The 17,773-nt window shown below is 37.2% G+C and overlaps 1 protein-coding gene across 3 annotated transcripts; it reads left to right on the plus strand.

Annotated features, from left to right (window-relative positions):
- Positions 1 to 1,065: 1,065 nt before the first annotated feature.
- LOC111336309 (serine protease hepsin) lies at positions 1,066 to 17,737 on the plus strand. 3 transcript variants are annotated; one of them, XM_088742296.1, is made up of 9 exons: positions 1,234 to 1,302; positions 2,151 to 2,187; positions 10,814 to 10,930; positions 11,629 to 11,898; positions 12,530 to 12,757; positions 13,373 to 13,558; positions 14,198 to 14,359; positions 15,597 to 15,798; positions 15,889 to 17,737. In XM_088742296.1, exons 1-9 carry the CDS (start codon positions 1,249 to 1,251, stop codon positions 16,133 to 16,135), a joined length of 1,503 nt encoding a protein of 500 aa, XP_088598422.1. In that variant the 5' UTR covers positions 1,234 to 1,248; the 3' UTR covers positions 16,136 to 17,737. The 3 variants fall into 3 exon arrangements, with proteins under 3 accessions (XP_088598419.1, XP_088598422.1, XP_088598421.1); XM_088742295.1 differs by lacking the exon at positions 1,234 to 1,302 and adding an exon at positions 1,850 to 2,050; XM_088742293.1 differs by lacking the exon at positions 2,151 to 2,187 and having other exon boundaries at positions 1,066 to 1,302.
- The last annotated feature ends 36 nt before the right edge of the window (positions 17,738 to 17,773 follow it).

A 17,773-nucleotide genomic window follows, 5' to 3' on the forward strand; every position in this document is an offset into this window, starting at 1 on the left:
CAGTCTAATTACATTTGTTCTGAATCTAGTTTATTCTTTTCTCCTATTCACTTAATATTTGCTAAATATTACCTTTGACGTTACGGTTTTCAATTAACTGCTTTAAGATGGCCACAGTCTTTCTCTAAAACTCTCTAGGATGTCACACAATGAAGGGAGCATTGAGTGATATTCCAGTCAAGACTAGAATGGTCGGCCTCGCACGACTTTTATTTCAGTTTTGTGACCGGGAGACGGTAGGAACGACAAAAAAAAAAAAAAAAGAATTGTGAGATAAGCTCTATTGTTTAGTAAAATCTCAAGTATGTAAATTTTCGTTTGTCACGTTTCATGCCAGGCACTCAGTGTCATTAAGCCCAGAGTGAAATTACAGGGAATATTGATACAAGAAAAGCTATTGCTTATGTGTAAACATAAGTTGAATATTCTTTTGGCGAGTATAGTCATGGTTTCGAAGTGAATGGAAAACAATATTCGGCCATGTATGATCAAGGAAAGCCGAAAGGAAACTGGCCGGGACCAAATTCAAAATTACATTATTTGATTAAAAAGGGAAAATAACCGGATTGAAATGGTGCATTCTATTGCTATTCCAGGACGGATATTTGTTAAAACGCTTTCGTTAAAAAATAGAAAGAAAGAAAAGAAAACGGGATTTCTCCCTGATATAGAGTGAACTTTTACATCTTGAGTAATTATTCGACAAGAATAATTGCCGTCGGTCTTGATCGACAAGGTTTTAGATAAAGAAGAACCACGTAATTGTTACACACTAGAACCATTAAGTTTGTGTAGCTCAGCGGGCATGATGCCAAACAAAATATATCCAAAGACACAATTTGTTTAAGTGCAGCAACCCGCCTTAGACAAAGGCAAACTTAAGAAAGAGGCAATAGGGAGTGTCACAAAGATAAGATAATTCGTGTTTTTTTGGCGTATTTTTGTACGAAATTGCAAAATTGAAATTTTTAATCTTGGCAAAGAAGAAACTCCTCTGGAGCGAGAGTTTATAAACCGCCTCTGAATAAGTCATTACTTTGGCCTGGATGGTGGTGTATGAAAATGTAAATACATTGGATGAATGCCATGTGTATATTCTTCAAGTCTTTATTGAAGCCGAATTGCAGTGAAGAAAATGTGGCACGCTCATTTTAGATTTGTGGCCAGCCTATTTGATGAACCGTTTGTGTGTTGTTCAATTGAGACAAACGATTTTGTGCCGCGATTCCTTAAAGAATTGGATTATAAATGCGCCGGATAGCGCCAATGTGTTTGACCACATTTACCAGGTCTGTTGTAAAGGTATGGCTACCTCTAGTTATGAAATTTTACTTCAACTCACGCAAAGCGGATAAAACAATTTTGAATTAACGTCTAGTAGAAGTGTATGTGGTGCGTACTTACGAGAGTATTCGTACACGAGAAATATCCGCGCACACGCCCTGTCTCGATTGAGTTATTCATATAGTGCTGTCAACGATAAGAGCAATTTTATTGCTCTAGCTGGTATATCAATGATACATTTTACTTAATTTATATACGTGCTAAATGATACTTAAGAATCCCCTTTCGCCCGGTTTTTACTCAGTACTTCCACAGGCGGCTTTAGAAATGTCTTGTAATACCTTACAACGTGACAAATTTAAGAGACGTAAGAATATTCGACAAGTTTCGAGGCTGATTGATATTTACTGGAGATAAATTAGATACCCAAAGTGCAGTAATTAATTGAGATATATCAAATGCACCTGCCGGAGAGAAAAGTGAGATGCCATCTCATTGGCTAGAATGAAATTCATCTATAATTGCTATTTATAGTGTATAAATATGCTCTCTCAGCGATTATTCTTTTGCAACTCTGTTGCACGTTCGCTCAATCAGTTGGAACTGCAGGCGGAAGAGAGCTCGTCAGATTCGCGTCCAACGAATTGGTAGCTAATTTTACATTAAACAATCAAAGCGCAGAAGCAATATCACTTGTGACTACACACTGATAATTTCTGTTGCAAAAATGCGGCTCTGCTGTGGAATGATTTGTGCGCTTCTTCAGGTGGGTTTTTCCTTAGTTTAACGCCTGTCGGACATTGCTACTTTGGACAGATGATTGCAGATGTTTTGACAATGTTGTTTTATTCATAAAAAATCAACAGAGCCTTCTTTTCTTGGTCATCGTTGTCTGCGGTGTGGGTAAGTGTGAAGAAGACCTTTACTTCTACCATATAACATTTATAATCGTACTTGCAGCGTACAGCGATTGAGAGCATGACATATCATTTCGAAGGTCAATTTTACTTCGCAAAATACGTCTCCATTTATTGTCTGATTATTTCTGACGAAACGTTCTTTTAGACTTCAGCGCAACACTGTATGTGGGTCTTCTGTGAGAGCTCCTACAATGTCTGTTTACATGTGTCAAGATTCCGTTTACCAGCTTTGACTGACGAAGGGCTAATTTAAGTGGCTCACGATAGCAAGGAGCTATTTACTTTCGCATTTAATGGTTCATTTAACTCATTCACTGTCTGCCATTTGTGGAACTCTGTCTTTTTGTGTGTAAACCAGCGTAAAAATTTCTGGAACACTATCTCATTCATATAGGGTTATGGGTACGATATCAATTTCGTCATTTCTGAAAAGAGTAGGGAAAAAAAAGGCATTACTTTGTTTGGGTACCTTTCTCATGCCCTTCGGCTATAAGACGTTTTGTGTGAATTTTTATTCACAAAAGAATTGCTTGTGCAAATTATTTAATAACTGGTGCTCCTTTGTGTAAAGTGTGTCTATCGTTACTCTGGGGGTTTTCAAGTAGTGTTTCAAATATATTGTTAGCACATGATGTTTGCCAATGCTTTAGGCCTCTTGTTTTATTTCATTTCATTGAATGCCATTTGTCACTTGAATGCACCAGTATTTTCCTTCATTTTTAATTACGCAGTGTCGTAATTTGCTTCAAGCAAATTTGAATTGATTTCAACGCGCTAAGTACACGCGATACGTCAACTTTGGAGTGAAATAACCACTGAAAATCTTTTGTCTTTGGTGACAACGGAAGCAAGTGAATTTAAAGATAAAATAGACTTCGGCGAGAAAACATGAAGTTTTTTGGCTTCACATCCAACTATGCATGTTTCCCGCAAAGTTTCGTTTCCTAGGATTTGTTCGAAAGGTACACAAACATACACGCGAGCCAGACCAGAATATTTCACTGCGTTTAACTCGCCATCGACTCCCCTAAACCCTGCTGGATTATCGCTCCATTCCACGGCGTTAAACAGCATGTTTTTTCTTACTTGATATGGAATCAAAACGTGCAAACTCCTTCTCGAGCAGATTTAGTTTCAATAGCTTTTAAACAAACTTTATTTTCCGAACCGCATGTAGTCAGTGAAAGAGTCCTCATATTGCCCTACATGGCTCTGAAGACTATAAATAAGTACCCTGCGTAGCTTGTTAATTCTATATTTTCGTGCGCACCTCTTTAAAATGATATCTCTCCCATGCTAGTTAACGTATATTGCAGCTTAACCGGGATTCTGCGTTGGCTGTTATTGGAGTAGGTACAACAAGCCTTAATTTGAGTTGCGCAGGCCAATACAGTTGATAGCCTAAAAACTCCCAGGAAATCTGTAATGGCACTGGTGCGAAACGAATTACTTAAGGAAACCGGATATCTCAAAAATCTCGTCAAAACCTCTACTGAAACCGGTAGAGTATCGTGATCTGCAAGCTCTGCAGTTGTTTCCTTTTGACGCAATTTGATTTCCTGAAGTGCTGAGGAAACTTTATGATAAAGGCCTACGCAAGAAGAGTAGAAATTGTGTTCCTTTCATTACTTTGTTTTCAATTAGTTTTACTCTGTGCTTTGCGCTGAATATTGCTCAAGAATCTTTCGATAACAAATTTTAAGAATGGTGAGCACGAATCAAACTGATGAATTTCTGTCAAATTTAGCAGTTACTATGGCTTTTAAGCAGAGCAAGAGTGAGACAAAAATATTTCCTTTCCTCGGTAGTCGACGATAACGTTTCGTTTATTACGATGCGTATGTGCATACGATAAAAGATACAGATCTTTTCTGAAACTTTCTTGGCTTACTCACAGCACCAAAAAATTTTCGGGGAAAGGTAAAAGAAAAAGTATGAAACGCTCAGAATTCCCAAAAATGCAAGAAGCTTAACGCAAAATCCGCAGGTAATTTCATCTCCTCCTAAGAAGATACTTGTCAAAATCCTCTCAGAAAGGACATGATACAGTGGTCTTCATTGTGTTAATATTTTTCTTCTTAATACAATATCGATCTTTATCTTCGTTCTGATAATTCCAAGACTTAGTCCAGAAAACACTAAGATGAGAAGATCTTGAGAGAAACATTTCGTAACATTTTGTTACGAAGAATCAGTTTTACTCGTTTGATACAATCAGGGCCAAAATTCGCGTTTACCCTGCGCCAGCCGAGTGAAATGTTGGAGCCATTTCGCACTGGAGTTCAAAAATTTCTCAGATTCGTGTGAAAGAAACAACCTAATTGTGACTATATCTTATCAGGCATGTGTTATATATAGTATTTCAGTTTAAAAGTAACTCAACGATATGGTTTAATAATTATAAAGACACCAGCTAAACATGCCTAGTTTATCACATAGCTATTATAGTAGAAAGCCAGACACCAGAAGGCGTATACATGTATATCAGCGCTATTCAAACTTTTTAGGCTTTTCATGTTTTTTTTGTTCGTGTACGGGTGGTACGATATTAAAATTGAAAAAAAAAAGTGCGAAAGATAAAAAATTAAGTAACTACAGACAGCCTTTATAACCTAGTTATGTCAGACTGAGGTTTGGTGGTATTTTTTATCACATCTAATACGTGCTTGCAGTCCCCCACCGTTATGTAACTATATTCTGAAAAATTCTCAATTATTAATGGCCTCTCCAATAACGTTGAAGCTTTCTGTACCTATGCCGGACTAATTAGGTACATTCGATTTGCGAAAAAAAAACTCAGTTTGACTATATTTTTTGAAAGTGGAAACACTGAACCGAATACACCACCTAAACGAAATGAAAATTTCGCTGATAAACTTCCCAACCGGGTAAAATATTGTGAAGTAACAAATGTTGTCTTTTATGATTGTTGTTGTTGTTGTTTTTTTTTTTTATTTTTACCAAGAGCGATCGTACATGTACAACTAAAGAGAAACGAAAATTAAAATAAGGCCAAACGGAGGTAGTCTGACCTTGTAGGCGTTTTAAATTTATTCTGCGCGGATAGTTTACCAGTCTCAACGTCAAGTACCCGAGCACTTTTTTTCTGGTTTACGTCCAGATAAAACAATTTTGAGTGCATTGCTAGCAACCTGCCTCTGGAGTAGCAGGACAAACGTTGAAAGTCCAAACATTGGTCATCAACCGAAAATGTTTTATGTTATCAAAGTGGAAGGAAAATTTAACCGTTGAAAGCCGGGTTAAGACCATCGGTCATGGGATTTTGTTACAAAATGAATTGAACTTTTCAGACTTTACTTTTTGCGACTTCGTTTTTAACACCCCAGGGCAAAAGGAAATGACCGTCAATTCTGGAATAGCGTTTGTACCTTCAAAGGCCAATGTCTGAAAGATGTTGTTGCCTTAGGCAATGCAGAGGTTCAACAGATACTTATATTTAATTTAAGGATTTGAGGGACTATAATATGTGAGAAAATGTTAATCCGTGGTCTTGTAGTAGAAAACAAAAAATTTTCAATGCAGAATCTATGTTGCAACACGTCCAACACGCAGGGGACAACTTTGGCTTTTCGAACCAAAGCTGGTACCTATTTCGGTCGTTGTTCATTTGTTTTTAATTTTTTATTTCAACAGATTGCTGTATGTCAATTTTAAAGTACTCTTTCGCAATCCAAGGCAATTTTTGTTAGGCTATTCGTAGGAAAGACATAATTTAACATCTCTTAAGAAAACGACTTGCAGTTCTCGTTAGTCGGTCAGTAGCCACTGAACACCTCCAATGCGAAATAATTACAGTTTCATCCCTTAATTTTGCTACTATCTGGCAGAAAATTCAAGACATTGCTTCGATTGTATTTAGTATAAACCATGCAGTAGGTTTTATGTTCGCGATGCCCTCGAGTGTAGCTTAAAACTCAGACAGCGCAGGTGTGGTGGCCTAAAAAGTAATTACGTCGCGCACATGAATAGAATTTTAAAATCTTAGGTTGCGACGAGACAAACAATACATTAGCGACAAGAAATTAACTTAAGTTAGTTAATACAAAATAACCTGGAAGGTGTCTGTTATAACAAAATATTGGGTTGTCTGGAAGCAGTGTAAAAATGTTAGCAAACATTACTTTGAAAAAGCATCTTTATGAAATTAGAAAATGGATGTCGCATACTGCTAAGATGATGTGTGATAACTTATTTTGCTCTTTCTACTAGCAGTAGAAAATACAGATCTTTAACAAGCCAAACTGCATGTATTTCCAAAACTGACAGAGTTCAGATGTTGAACGGAATTGTGTCGTCCCAAACTTGTTTTTTCCTTATTACGTTTAAGACAAAATTCAAAACTGCAACTGGAGGAAATTAATCCTTTTGAATTTTTTTTAAAAGCGCCACTTTTATGGTTTTCGCGAGCAAAACAAGCCCCTGATTATAATACTTTAACAGGATGAAGGACAGGGACGCCTTGCTTTCGCACAATTAGAATTAGTAGCAAGAAATAAATGACGATTGAAGTAAAGATAAATACACGTCTGACTCACTGTAATGGCCTTCAAGTTCGAGTTCAGAATGAAAGGAAAAAAAATTTTATGATAGAATTTACATACTCTGCTTATGACCTCAGGGACTCTGAAAATAAGCTTAATGTTCCACTACCGCGCACTAATTATTACAGAAAAAGCTTTAGCTACAATGGCGCCACATTATGGAACAGTCTACCAAGCGATATAAGGAACACAGAGTCTCTGGGGTTATTTAAACGTAAGATCAATGACATTCTTTAAGTCTAACGCACGGCATTCACGGAAAACAGCTTTAGTGTTATAGTATGTAGTTTGAATTTTAAATATCTTAGCGTATGTGATATGTATTTTTATCGGCTGATGAATTGATCGTGTTTAAATAAAGATTAAATAAAATAAAATAAATAAATAAAATAGATATATTTGTTTTGCAAATCGAATTTAAAATCTGTAATAACCTACTTGCGAAATTACTTAAGAAATGATTATTCACCGCGGTGGCTTAAAACAAAAATGATATAGCTCGACATTATATTCATTTGTAGCAACGGGAATCGCCTATAAACAAAAACTTGGTAATAATTGCGGGATATATTTTGAAACATTGATTACACCTAACGACTCAATCAAGTTCTGTCCAATATTCACGTGGCTCGTCGGCTCATCAGGAAATTGTATTAAGTCTCTTGCCGTGTAAATACGTTATTGTGCGGTTTCTTTTGGCGTAAATAAAGCGAAAGAGTAGCCAAAAATATTGTTAAGTGATTTCTATTTCGTTGCTTCTCGATGTCTTGAGAATTATCAATCAAATGGGTTTTGAATATCGTTCTTTTTTTTTTTTTTTTAAGTTCTTTCTTACTTAAATTCCAAGCGTCCATATCTTAAGTTCATTCCCAGCCTATTTACTTTTTGATTATTACATTTATGACACACATTTAGGGGGAAAATTATCCAAGAGTGATGTTCAAATGAGTTTAACACTTTGGCATACACTGTCATTTTGCTCGTTGGTAGGAACGCAAGAAATCTGTACCACCAGATCCTAGTGTCCACACCTTGTGTGGATTTTGTCATGGGAAAAATTCCAAACCCGCAGCACTAATGATGTTCCCTTTTTTAGTCGTAGGAATGTTTTTGAAAATTATCGTCTTGATTATCCTACTTGGGATGAGTATTAGCAAAGAGCAAGTGGTACTAATAAAGAATTCGCGTTATATAAGAAATACAGCCCTAAGACTTTAAAAGAATGGTCACTTGGAACTGGGAAATGTGTGAACAAAGAAATTTTAAAAGTATTTGCAGTTTTATTTCCGAAGTTCGAATTTCATCTTTAAGTGAATAATGCGTGTTTAAGGCAATGACGTGGTAAGATTCATATCCTTTGCATGTGTGCAAACAGAATTAAAGCTTTTTTGAGCCGGTAAACCTGAGCGTTAGCACTGACAAGAAAACGAAACATAGCGCTGACTCGGTCACGCCGATCAGTTGTGCACTGATTGGAATAAATCGAGAGAATTTATAGAATTCAATCAATTCAAAGTCGTTTAATGTCTTTAATTAAAGAAAATGACTAATATAGCCCAGACATAATCAATATGACTTCCTCTAGCTCATTATCTGAACCCCATGCGGGTAGAAACTCGCAACGATTTCTATCAGTCTTCATTCAAATCTGCTTGAAAAATTATGGAAGATGCGAATCACATAAATTATGTTTGGTTTCTTATGTGATTGACGTTCATTTGTGACATGGATGTGTCATGGGAATCGCTTACTTTGTATAAGTGTCTCTTTTATACATTTTCTGTCTACAAACGGTATTGTAGATATGAAATTCTCGATACCGTCAGATTTGGTCTTCACTGTCGTACATGGTATCTACTTAACACCAAACCAGTGTTGACCCAACTTCGGTGATTGTATTAACAAAGTTTTATTTATTTACCACATCACGCTTTTCTCTTTAGCTGCTAATTACGTGTACCATTAGATATTTGAAACATCCTTCCATCATCAAAGCTTGACAGAGATTCCTGTACCAGTATAGTTAATGGAAGTTTTTTTTTTTTAATACTTTATCAAGTGTCCGGTTTCATCACTGTCAATTTGTAAGTGCTCATTTTATTTCAAGACTTTAGTTCACAATGACAAGGCATTAACCACTTTTACACCGAAATACCGGTCATTTGTGAGATATTTCTAAATCGATCACTTATTTGTTGATCGGAAATAAAGCTTCTTATAATGAGCAACTGGAACAGTAGTTTCTATTAAAACGCGTGTCACTCATTTTGTATACACTGTTCAAACTTTTCACTTCTTCTAATGTCTATAAAGCCCCTTACCCTTTAAAAGCATTCCGTTGTTTTATCGTAACTTTCTGTTAAGTGCACTTAGCGTCAGGTGACTAAAATGGTTTTTGAGCGGGAATTTTTCGCATTTTTTGTTTTTTGTTTTTTGTTTTTTTCAATTTTAAGTGCCTTTACCATGCATCAGAGATAAATTGCTTGTTTTCCTGAAGAAACCTTAAAAAAAAAAAAAAAGACTTCAGAAGTTCTTTTCAACATTATCAACCATTATTTATTTCTTTGTTTATTTGTATTTCTTGTTCTGGGGGATAAACTTAGGTCATTGTAACGCCAAATTTAACTAAATGCTGCTCTTGTCGAACACTTTCTCAGGAAAAAAAAATTTCACTTTAAAGTTATTGTTTTCTTAAAATAGCTCTAGGAACGATTTTGTTCGGTATCGAAGGTTAATTTAACCGCCGAAACTAATGACAGACTATAAATTACGATATTTAAGCGATGTTTGATATAATTATATATTGTTTTTCTTAAATCTATATGTGTGGTGGGCTGATTTGTAGAGTTTCGTGATCAAAGGCAAATAGTAGGCAGTGCTTCGACGATATTGTAATCGCGGTTACTGTTGTCATTAAAGTACTCACAAGCGTTTTTTTTGTGAAATTAAGCATTGCATTCTTTTTCGGTGAGAGAAAATTCCACTTGAGAAGTTCTTCGTTGTTGAAGCTTCCCAAGATTACGTTTCTCAAGTGAGCTAAAGTCAATTTGACGCCTTTTCAATTGTTTTGTTTTGAGGGCTTAATGAGGCTCGGTAAATTGTTCTAATATTTTGTACATAATTTCAGTTTCCTTACGAAAGAGGGTGACGTCAGACAAATAACGATCATTAAGCACTGACCTCAAGATCCATGTCTGTTTATACAAATTGTAAAACCAGCGAGGCATACATAAACAAACCATTGAGTGAAAAACAATTTGAAGCACATTTCAAGTCGCTTCCTTGACTTCATTCCTTGTTACCATTTTCAAAAATATGTCAATATGACATTTCCCTTTTCGAAAAATGAGCAAAATCTAGTCTCAAACAATTGCGTGTAGATGTCTCAAGCAACAAAGGTAATTTAAATGAGCATAACATTAACTGATGACCGTGTTATAATTACGGGTGCATAGCCGGCATAACTGTTAAATGGAGCTTAGTGGACCGCCTATGACGTACATTACTTGAGGGCTAAAGTACTTGTTTGTATTATGTACGAATGCTTGTTACGCAAAGAGAAAGGCAAAAGTTATGCTGTGACGACCGAATCACTCCAACCGTTCCTTTTCTCTGTTATCTTGAAGATAGATATACGTTGAATCATTTCAATTATGTTGCCTTTTCTTCTTTTTTTTTTCTCAGTTGGGCGAGAAGACACCATTGCTACAATGTTGTCACTGTTTACGTCATTTTCTCTAAATAAAGATATTTTTAGTTATTTTAATGTAAATTTTTGATGATGCGGATTGGTATTGGAAGTTCTTATGTATAGAATGTGAATACAGACACCCCAGTTTCAAGATACAGCGTAACGCTAACATTTTAGCTTGGGTTGCCTGCGATGGGCATGACATTGATTCTTTCCGTGGTCCCCTTGGGAGGTGCTTTATTCCCTTGGAGGAGAGGTTTCGTATAGCATGTACAAAATCAGAACTAACTTAACGAAAAAAGAGAACATAAATCCCTTTGAAGAGAGAAAAAGTACTCGTTCTTCTCTTTTCTCAGATCACTGTCCAAAGTCAGTTCATCCGTCTACAGGAAGATGTAAAATCGACTGTTTGTTGGATACTCAATGTGAGAGATGGCAATACTGTTGCAAAACCGGCTGTTTGCAAACTTGTGGTAAGGACTAATTTATTACAAATGCTGTAAGTTTGTGCTGGGTTCACGGTCAACTGAGAGAGGAGGGAATAAAAGAGAAAGCCAGCGAGAGCCTGAAGGATGTCCCTTCAGGATTAAAATTATGAAAAATAAAAAGCCGGCGATGAAGTATTTTGTGTACAGTTGTAAAGAGTTATAGACTTGAAACTACAGCAAATTGGCGAACCCATAGCCTGCCGAAAATCGTTTGCTTTATCTTCTAAACTACAGAACCTAATCAGGAACCAAAGAGCATTAATAAAGCGATTTACACCTGAAATGTTTTGACTTGATCAGGTGAAAACATATGGCAAGTTTTTCCACGACAAATCCATTTTCCTAACAGAGAAATAATTGGAAAAGGAGAACTATCCACAACTATTTTTGTAATTGCGAAAATGAACTGAAAAGAAGGTAGTTCAGAACATTTTAGTGCATAGGTATAACTCCAAGGATAATATTCCGTGACAACTGCCTTTGCTAAGTATTATTTGCTAAGTATTCTTTTCTAAAGTTAGTAGTGAAGCGGCAATCTTCTTTCACAACTGCTGTTGCCAAGGAAAACTTGGTAGGCTTTATGGCTGTGGATCTTTCACTTGACAACCTTCCATATCCGTAATATTGAAAACCTTACGTGTGTAGAGAGAGAAACAAAATGGATAATTTATTTCATCTCCTAGTAAACTACACGACATGCCAATTACAAAAAGTCGAGGCAGCGCTGAGGAGACGGGGCTTTTCGCCAGCCTGCAATCCGGACGGAAGCTTCAGGGAAATCCAGTGCACAACTACTACACCACTAAAATGTTGGAAAGTAAATGCGCATGGAAAAAAGATTCAGGAAACCGATGTCACCATTAAATTTTCCTCTCCCTCTCCCTCTGAACGTCGTCAGCAAGGAAAACCTCAAAACGTCCAGCAATTCCCTATCCTGGAAGAGGACGAAATGGGTAATTTATTCACATTATTTCGATGATGTATTCAGTTTCGATTTCTTGTGTACTAGTGCATATTTTCTGGGGAAAAACGAATTTCACCAAGAGGGAAAGGGACACGCTTGGTGATTCCAACATCTTTTTTCGCGGTGAACCTCCAAATTATGATTTACTTAGCGGCATAGAATAAGTTTTTAGAAGAACATTTCCTTGAAAATCTGAATAGCATCCGAGTCGGCCCTCGGTAGAGAAAGACTGATTTTTCTCAAATAATTTATGTTTGGCAGCAGGGTTTTGAAGTATGTGTTGCTGATTTTGTTTTTTGTCTTTTTTTCCCTGAAAAATAACATCCCATCCACAACAGCAAACTACAAAAAAGAAAAGCAAAACGAAACAAGATAGAGGTCGTATCTAAGAACTTCTGAAAAACATTCAGAGAAAGTGTAATCGGAAGGGAGTGCTGTCGAACTGACATCTACCTTCTGATCGTTTAATAACTTTGTTATGAATATGGTATTTCAATGCCCGCCTTGCAGTGCCGCAGCGACGTTCACATTTCCACCACTGTTATGGTATGAAAGCGTAAATTTGTTTTTACGATTTCCGTAATACAGGCTGACATGTTTTGAAACACCTTTTTCGACAGACGAAAATCCCCCCCAAAAGGAAAAAACCCGCTGCCAGCGAATGCGTGAACGCAGGTTGAAGAAGAGAAAGAGCAACCCAGGAGTTTTTGTACCAAAGTGCAAATCAAACGGCCATTTCAGAGTTGCGCAATGTAATAGTAAAAGATGTTGGTGTGTGGACCGACAAGGAAAACAAATTCCAGGGACAAAACTCAGAGGACGAAAACCGAATTGTAGAACTGTAACAGGTTAGATAACCAGTTAGCTGTATTTTTGTGATCAGTTTTTTTACTTTTGCTCTCGGTTGGTACACAAGGCAGCAATCATACCCGCCATTAGATAACAGGTTAGATAACCGGTCTACTGTATTTTCCTGGTTGGCTTTTTTTTACTTTTGTTCCTGGTTGGTACATAAGGCAGCAATCATACCCGCCGTTGCCGCACCCTTTCCCGTGCTTTGGCCCTAACTTCGCCCTTATAAAAACCTTTCTCTTCCAGTTTCTTCCCCGGCGTTCTTTCTTCAGAAAACTGACTTTCCCGTTTCTCTTTAATTTCTCCATTGGGAGAAGGCTGCTTTGATTTTTCTTTAAAATTGGTGGTTTCGTTACTTAGTTGTGAACATTTTTAGAGCAATGGACATGCGAGGTAGAAAAAGTCTTCGATTTCCGTAATCAGTCTCGATGTCTTCTTCCTACTTTACTGAGAAAAATGGAAAGTGAAGACTTAAAAGAAACAGCTTTGAAATTTTTTTATCTAACAAATTTCACTTCACCCTAAGCTTTGAAGCAGGGCTGTTTTGCAACTGGAAACAAATCAGAACGTTTTCCAAGTTTTACCTTAAGAAACGTTTCTACTCTTTTCAGCTCCTGGTGATTGTGGAAAACGTTGGGGTTTGTACAATCCTCGCTCCCGAAGGATTGTGGGAGGACAGGAAAGCCTTCCCAACTCCTGGCCGTGGATGTCTGCGCTGTTCTTCAATCGCAGCAAGCTTGCCTGCGGAGCAACCATCATAAAACCTTCTTGGGTTGTGACCGCTGCACATTGCTTTAGTAAGTCGAATAATTCTAACTAATCCCCATCGTCAACATAGTAAATTACTAAATCTCCACAAAATCGTGGGGTATTCCTAAGATTCGAGCAAAAGTACAACAAAGTACATTAACCACATTCATTGAGTTTTGTTGTTGCTTTTGTTGTTATTGTTGTGGCTGTTAGGTACATTTAACGAGGACTTTGAGCTTTAGAATATCCCCGAACGCAAAACGAGAAGAGGTATTTAAGTTAGTCAAAGAGACATTTCTTACAAAAATTGAGTTTTCAAGTTTCTGTATAGGAATGAGGCCGGAATGTGTACGGAAATTAAGGATCTGTTGCTATTGTAAACCATTGTAATTTTTTGCAGGTTATGCTAAATTTAGTATGTTGAGTCCATAACGCTGGACGAAAAAAAAAGGCTGCTAAAATACGCACGGGCCATTAGTTCATCAGTCCATGTTCATGTGCTTTGAAGGGCTAACGCTTGAAACCTGAGCTTTTAAACTCTTTATGGTTACCAATTTACATTATTAGCTCGTTGATAAAACCAAATTTCCTTTGTTACCCCCACCGACGCAGCACCACAGTTTCTTTAGAAACTTACCCCCTTTATTCATTTTTATATGGACTTACTTATGTGGTTTGAACCTCAGATGAGCAAACATCAAAAAAACCTTCAGACTGGGAGGTGCATATTGGTGAACATTCACTTCACAGAGAGGAAGGGAAAGAAAGTAAGCTTGACGTCAAACAAATACTAATTCACCCAAACTACGTGCCAAGTAACTCCTCGCACCCCGGGGACAACGATATAGGTAAGGCTACTGTCTCTCTTTTCTTGCTAAGGGACGCATCCAACGATAGTACTTGCTTTACTTAACGCACGAATATGCCTGATCAAATGATGCTAAGGTGAACCCGTTTATATGTTGTGCAGACTATCATTGTTTATTTCTTCGGGTCAATTTTAAGGTTGAAACATAAACTTATCACTTAATTTCCACCTTAAGTTACTTAAAATGACTAAGCCCGCAAGACGGAAACGTCAGTAGTTGAAATCTTGATTAACGTCTCGTCCACATTGCATTTTTTGAAGATTTATCTGATTTTACGATGGGGTCCGTTTTTTTGTTAACTGATATTTGCTGTTGCTGCAAACTCGAATATGGGATGGTACAAAAACAATGCAACCAATCCACTGCTGTTTCTCGAGAGAAAGTTGCTTAACAGGAGGTCATCTAGTAGTTGAAGACTCTGGTGCTGTTTCATGATAATTATGTGCGATTTGGCTGTCTATTGTTTTTTTTCTAAAAAAAAAAAACATCTCAAATGTGTAGTAGTCATATATAAAATAGGGATCGACTAATATTTTTGTAGAGCTGGGCCGGGTTGTTCAAAGCTGGTTTGAAATAACCTAACTGCATGTACCAGTTAGAATCGCTAATAGAATTAAAATTATGATTTTTCCTTTGAATGGGACTATTTAATACCTTTTCTAAGACTGCCTTGAGAGACAAGAATGGAGTGCTCATCTCATTTAGATATACACATGCTATGAAGAAGTCCCCTTTTTCCTTCCTCCGTACCTAAAATAGAAAGAAAACCTTTTTCGCAAACCACATTTGAGTTAAGATGTGTATGTCTTTTAGACAAAGAGGTCAGCATTGTAGATTTTGATGAAAATATCTATTTTGTAACCCAGGGATACTGGGTTTCCATACTGAGTGCAGGGGTGATAGTGGATGTTAACCCTTCAACTTCCAAGATCTGGGCCGGGTTGTTCAAAGCTGGGTTAAAAGATGACCCAGGGTTACTGTAGAATCTGATTTCAGATCTGAAAGCTTTAAAAGGAAAATTCAATGGAATTCTTTTTGTCTACAACTTGGTGATTGGATGCTCTAAAAAGTGTAAGGAATATTATCCCAAAAAAGACTTTTGAACAAAGGATTAAAGAAATCCTGATTAGAATTTAACCTTGGGTTAGTGCTAATCAGCCTTCGAACAACTGCGCCCTGATGTGTTTTTATCCACCTTGCATGTGACGTCACTTAGCTCTGGTGCGTTTGGCTGGGTCACTGAAGTTCGGCCGCCATGTCAGTAAGATCTGCCTGCCAGACAGTTTCAACTACTTCCAAGCGGGCAAACGTTGCATAGTTACAGGTTGGGGACACACGTCCTGGCAAGGAAGTTCCTCACCAGTGTTGCGAGAGGCTTGGGTTGATTTGGTGGGAAAAGAAACCTGCAATTCTGCCAGGTTAGTAGTGCTCGAAAAAAGTATATCGTACTTTTAGTTGTAGATAACCAACGGAGAAAGCTCATATAACTGTTTCGTGTGTTTTCCTAGATCTTACAAGGGAACAGTTGGAGGGAACTTTCTGTGCGCCGGATTCAAGGAAGGTGGCACTGACGCATGCTCTTACGATAGCGGGGGACCGCTGGCCTGTCCTGATCTGAGCGGGGAGGGCACCTGGATGCTTGCAGGGATTGTGAGCTGGGTAGAGAGGTGTGCATTGCCGCACAAATATGGTGTTTACACGAATGTAAACGAGTACACTCGGTGGATGGAGGCAGCATTGAAAATTGACAGATGAATAAGTACGAGTTTCTTTTTTTTGCTGAACAGACATCGTGCAGAGCTGATGTACGCCTCCTGAAATGGTCTAATTGTAAAGAAAACGGATTATTCGCTTAAGTACAAAATATAACGCGGATAATTTTCTGGTGTAACTTTAGTATCAAATGAGCTTTACATTACTGCAATTTATGAAGGGGCGTGATTTTGGAAAGCCCTGCGTTAATTGTTCCGAATATCACATATCTATTCATCGGATCATTTCGAATTCATGTACCGGAGAACGAACGTCATAAAATAGGCGTTGGCTTTTCTGTAAATTATTGCTGAGTTAGTAAGGGCAAGTGCTCTAAGAGCTGTTTGGTGAGCGCGTGCAGTTGAATATAAAAACATGAAATACATTTAAATATCGAAATATATCTACTACGACGAAGAAAGCTTGACAAGGAGTAAATGCCGGCTCTCTAGAAGCAAGGTGGCCAACAGAAGGTTAGTGTTTGTGAGCAGAAGTGGAAATCAAATATGACGTTATTGACTAGATTTTAAGAGTATACAGATTACTTTTTTTCATAATATAATATAACCTATTCATATCATATATGATTGTTAAATAAGCTATACTTTGTAACGTGGAGCTTGCGTACATTTAGTGGTATTCCTGTGAAGCAAACCTTCGTTAACGCAGTTGTAATGGATCTGCAATGAGTTAAAAATGAAGGTATGATTTGGTTGAAAAGTTTCTGCTATCAGCGATGTCTTTTTAGCTTGATGCAAATGAAGCGACTATTTAAGGATGCCTCTCTGACATTCTACGGTGTTTCACTTCCTATCGGGAGACGTATTTCGCTTAGATTTATGGACTTTGATAAACAAGTTTTTTTCGCCACTCAGGCATTCAAAGGGCATGAAACCATTGTCGATAAGGAAATCAAACAAACACGTTTGTACTTAGGAATTGTGTCATCCCGTTTCATCGACAGCCGCCCTGGAAAAGATGAAGAAAGTGTGCGAGGAGGGCAGAAAGCTCAGTTTACTTAGAAGGAAAAAGTGGTTTACTGAACCCGGGACTTAAAAATGAAAAAAGGAAATCAGATACAATAGAAAAAAACACAGAAAAAAAGGAAGAAAGAAGAAGGTCTAAACTTTAATTGAGGCAGATTCATTGCAAGTGTGGTAACGTTGGAAAGTCTTGTTTATGAAGCATTTTTTAGATTCTTTTACTTTTCATGTCCTCATTTTATTAGCAGCAAGAATGAGTTTTGTCAGTCATTTAGTTCACTCATTCTGTAAATTTTTTAACGTTAAGTCTTTATGTCGCTCTCCTTCCAATCCAAGATTTACTTTTGTCTTAGGAGCATTTAATTGCAATCCTGGCTTGTTTTTCTTTGTCTTGAGGACATCTACATATCACTGTATTTCAACATTAAGCCCAGTTTCTATGATGGTAACCAATCGGGCTACGAATGTTACCAAGTGGTGCTTGTATAATCATAGGTTCATGAAGTCCATTTGCTTTTGGTTTAATTTATGAAAGACTTTAAAGGTGGTAATGTTTGCTGAAAACACAATTCACGATGAAAGATGTACAATTTATATTTAGATTAAATTAGTTTTGACAGGAGGCTGTTTACATCGTTCTGTAATCATTTGAGAATTT

Source organism: Stylophora pistillata, chromosome 13 (assembly GCF_964205215.1).
Source record: "Stylophora pistillata chromosome 13, jaStyPist1.2, whole genome shotgun sequence".
NCBI classification, from domain to species: Eukaryota; Metazoa; Cnidaria; class Anthozoa; order Scleractinia; family Pocilloporidae; genus Stylophora; species Stylophora pistillata.

Coding starts and splice junctions, on each gene's coding strand:
- LOC111336309 (XM_088742293.1), top strand. CDS start 1,176: ATGAACCGTTTGTGTGTTGTTCAATTGAGACAAACGATTTTGTGCCGC. Junction 10,931..11,628: donor CGGCTGTTTGCAAACTTGTG/GTAAGGACTAAT, acceptor TTCATCTCCTAG/TAAACTACACGACATGCCAA. Junction 15,799..15,888: donor GAAACCTGCAATTCTGCCAG/GTTAGTAGTGCT, acceptor GTGTTTTCCTAG/ATCTTACAAGGGAACAGTTG.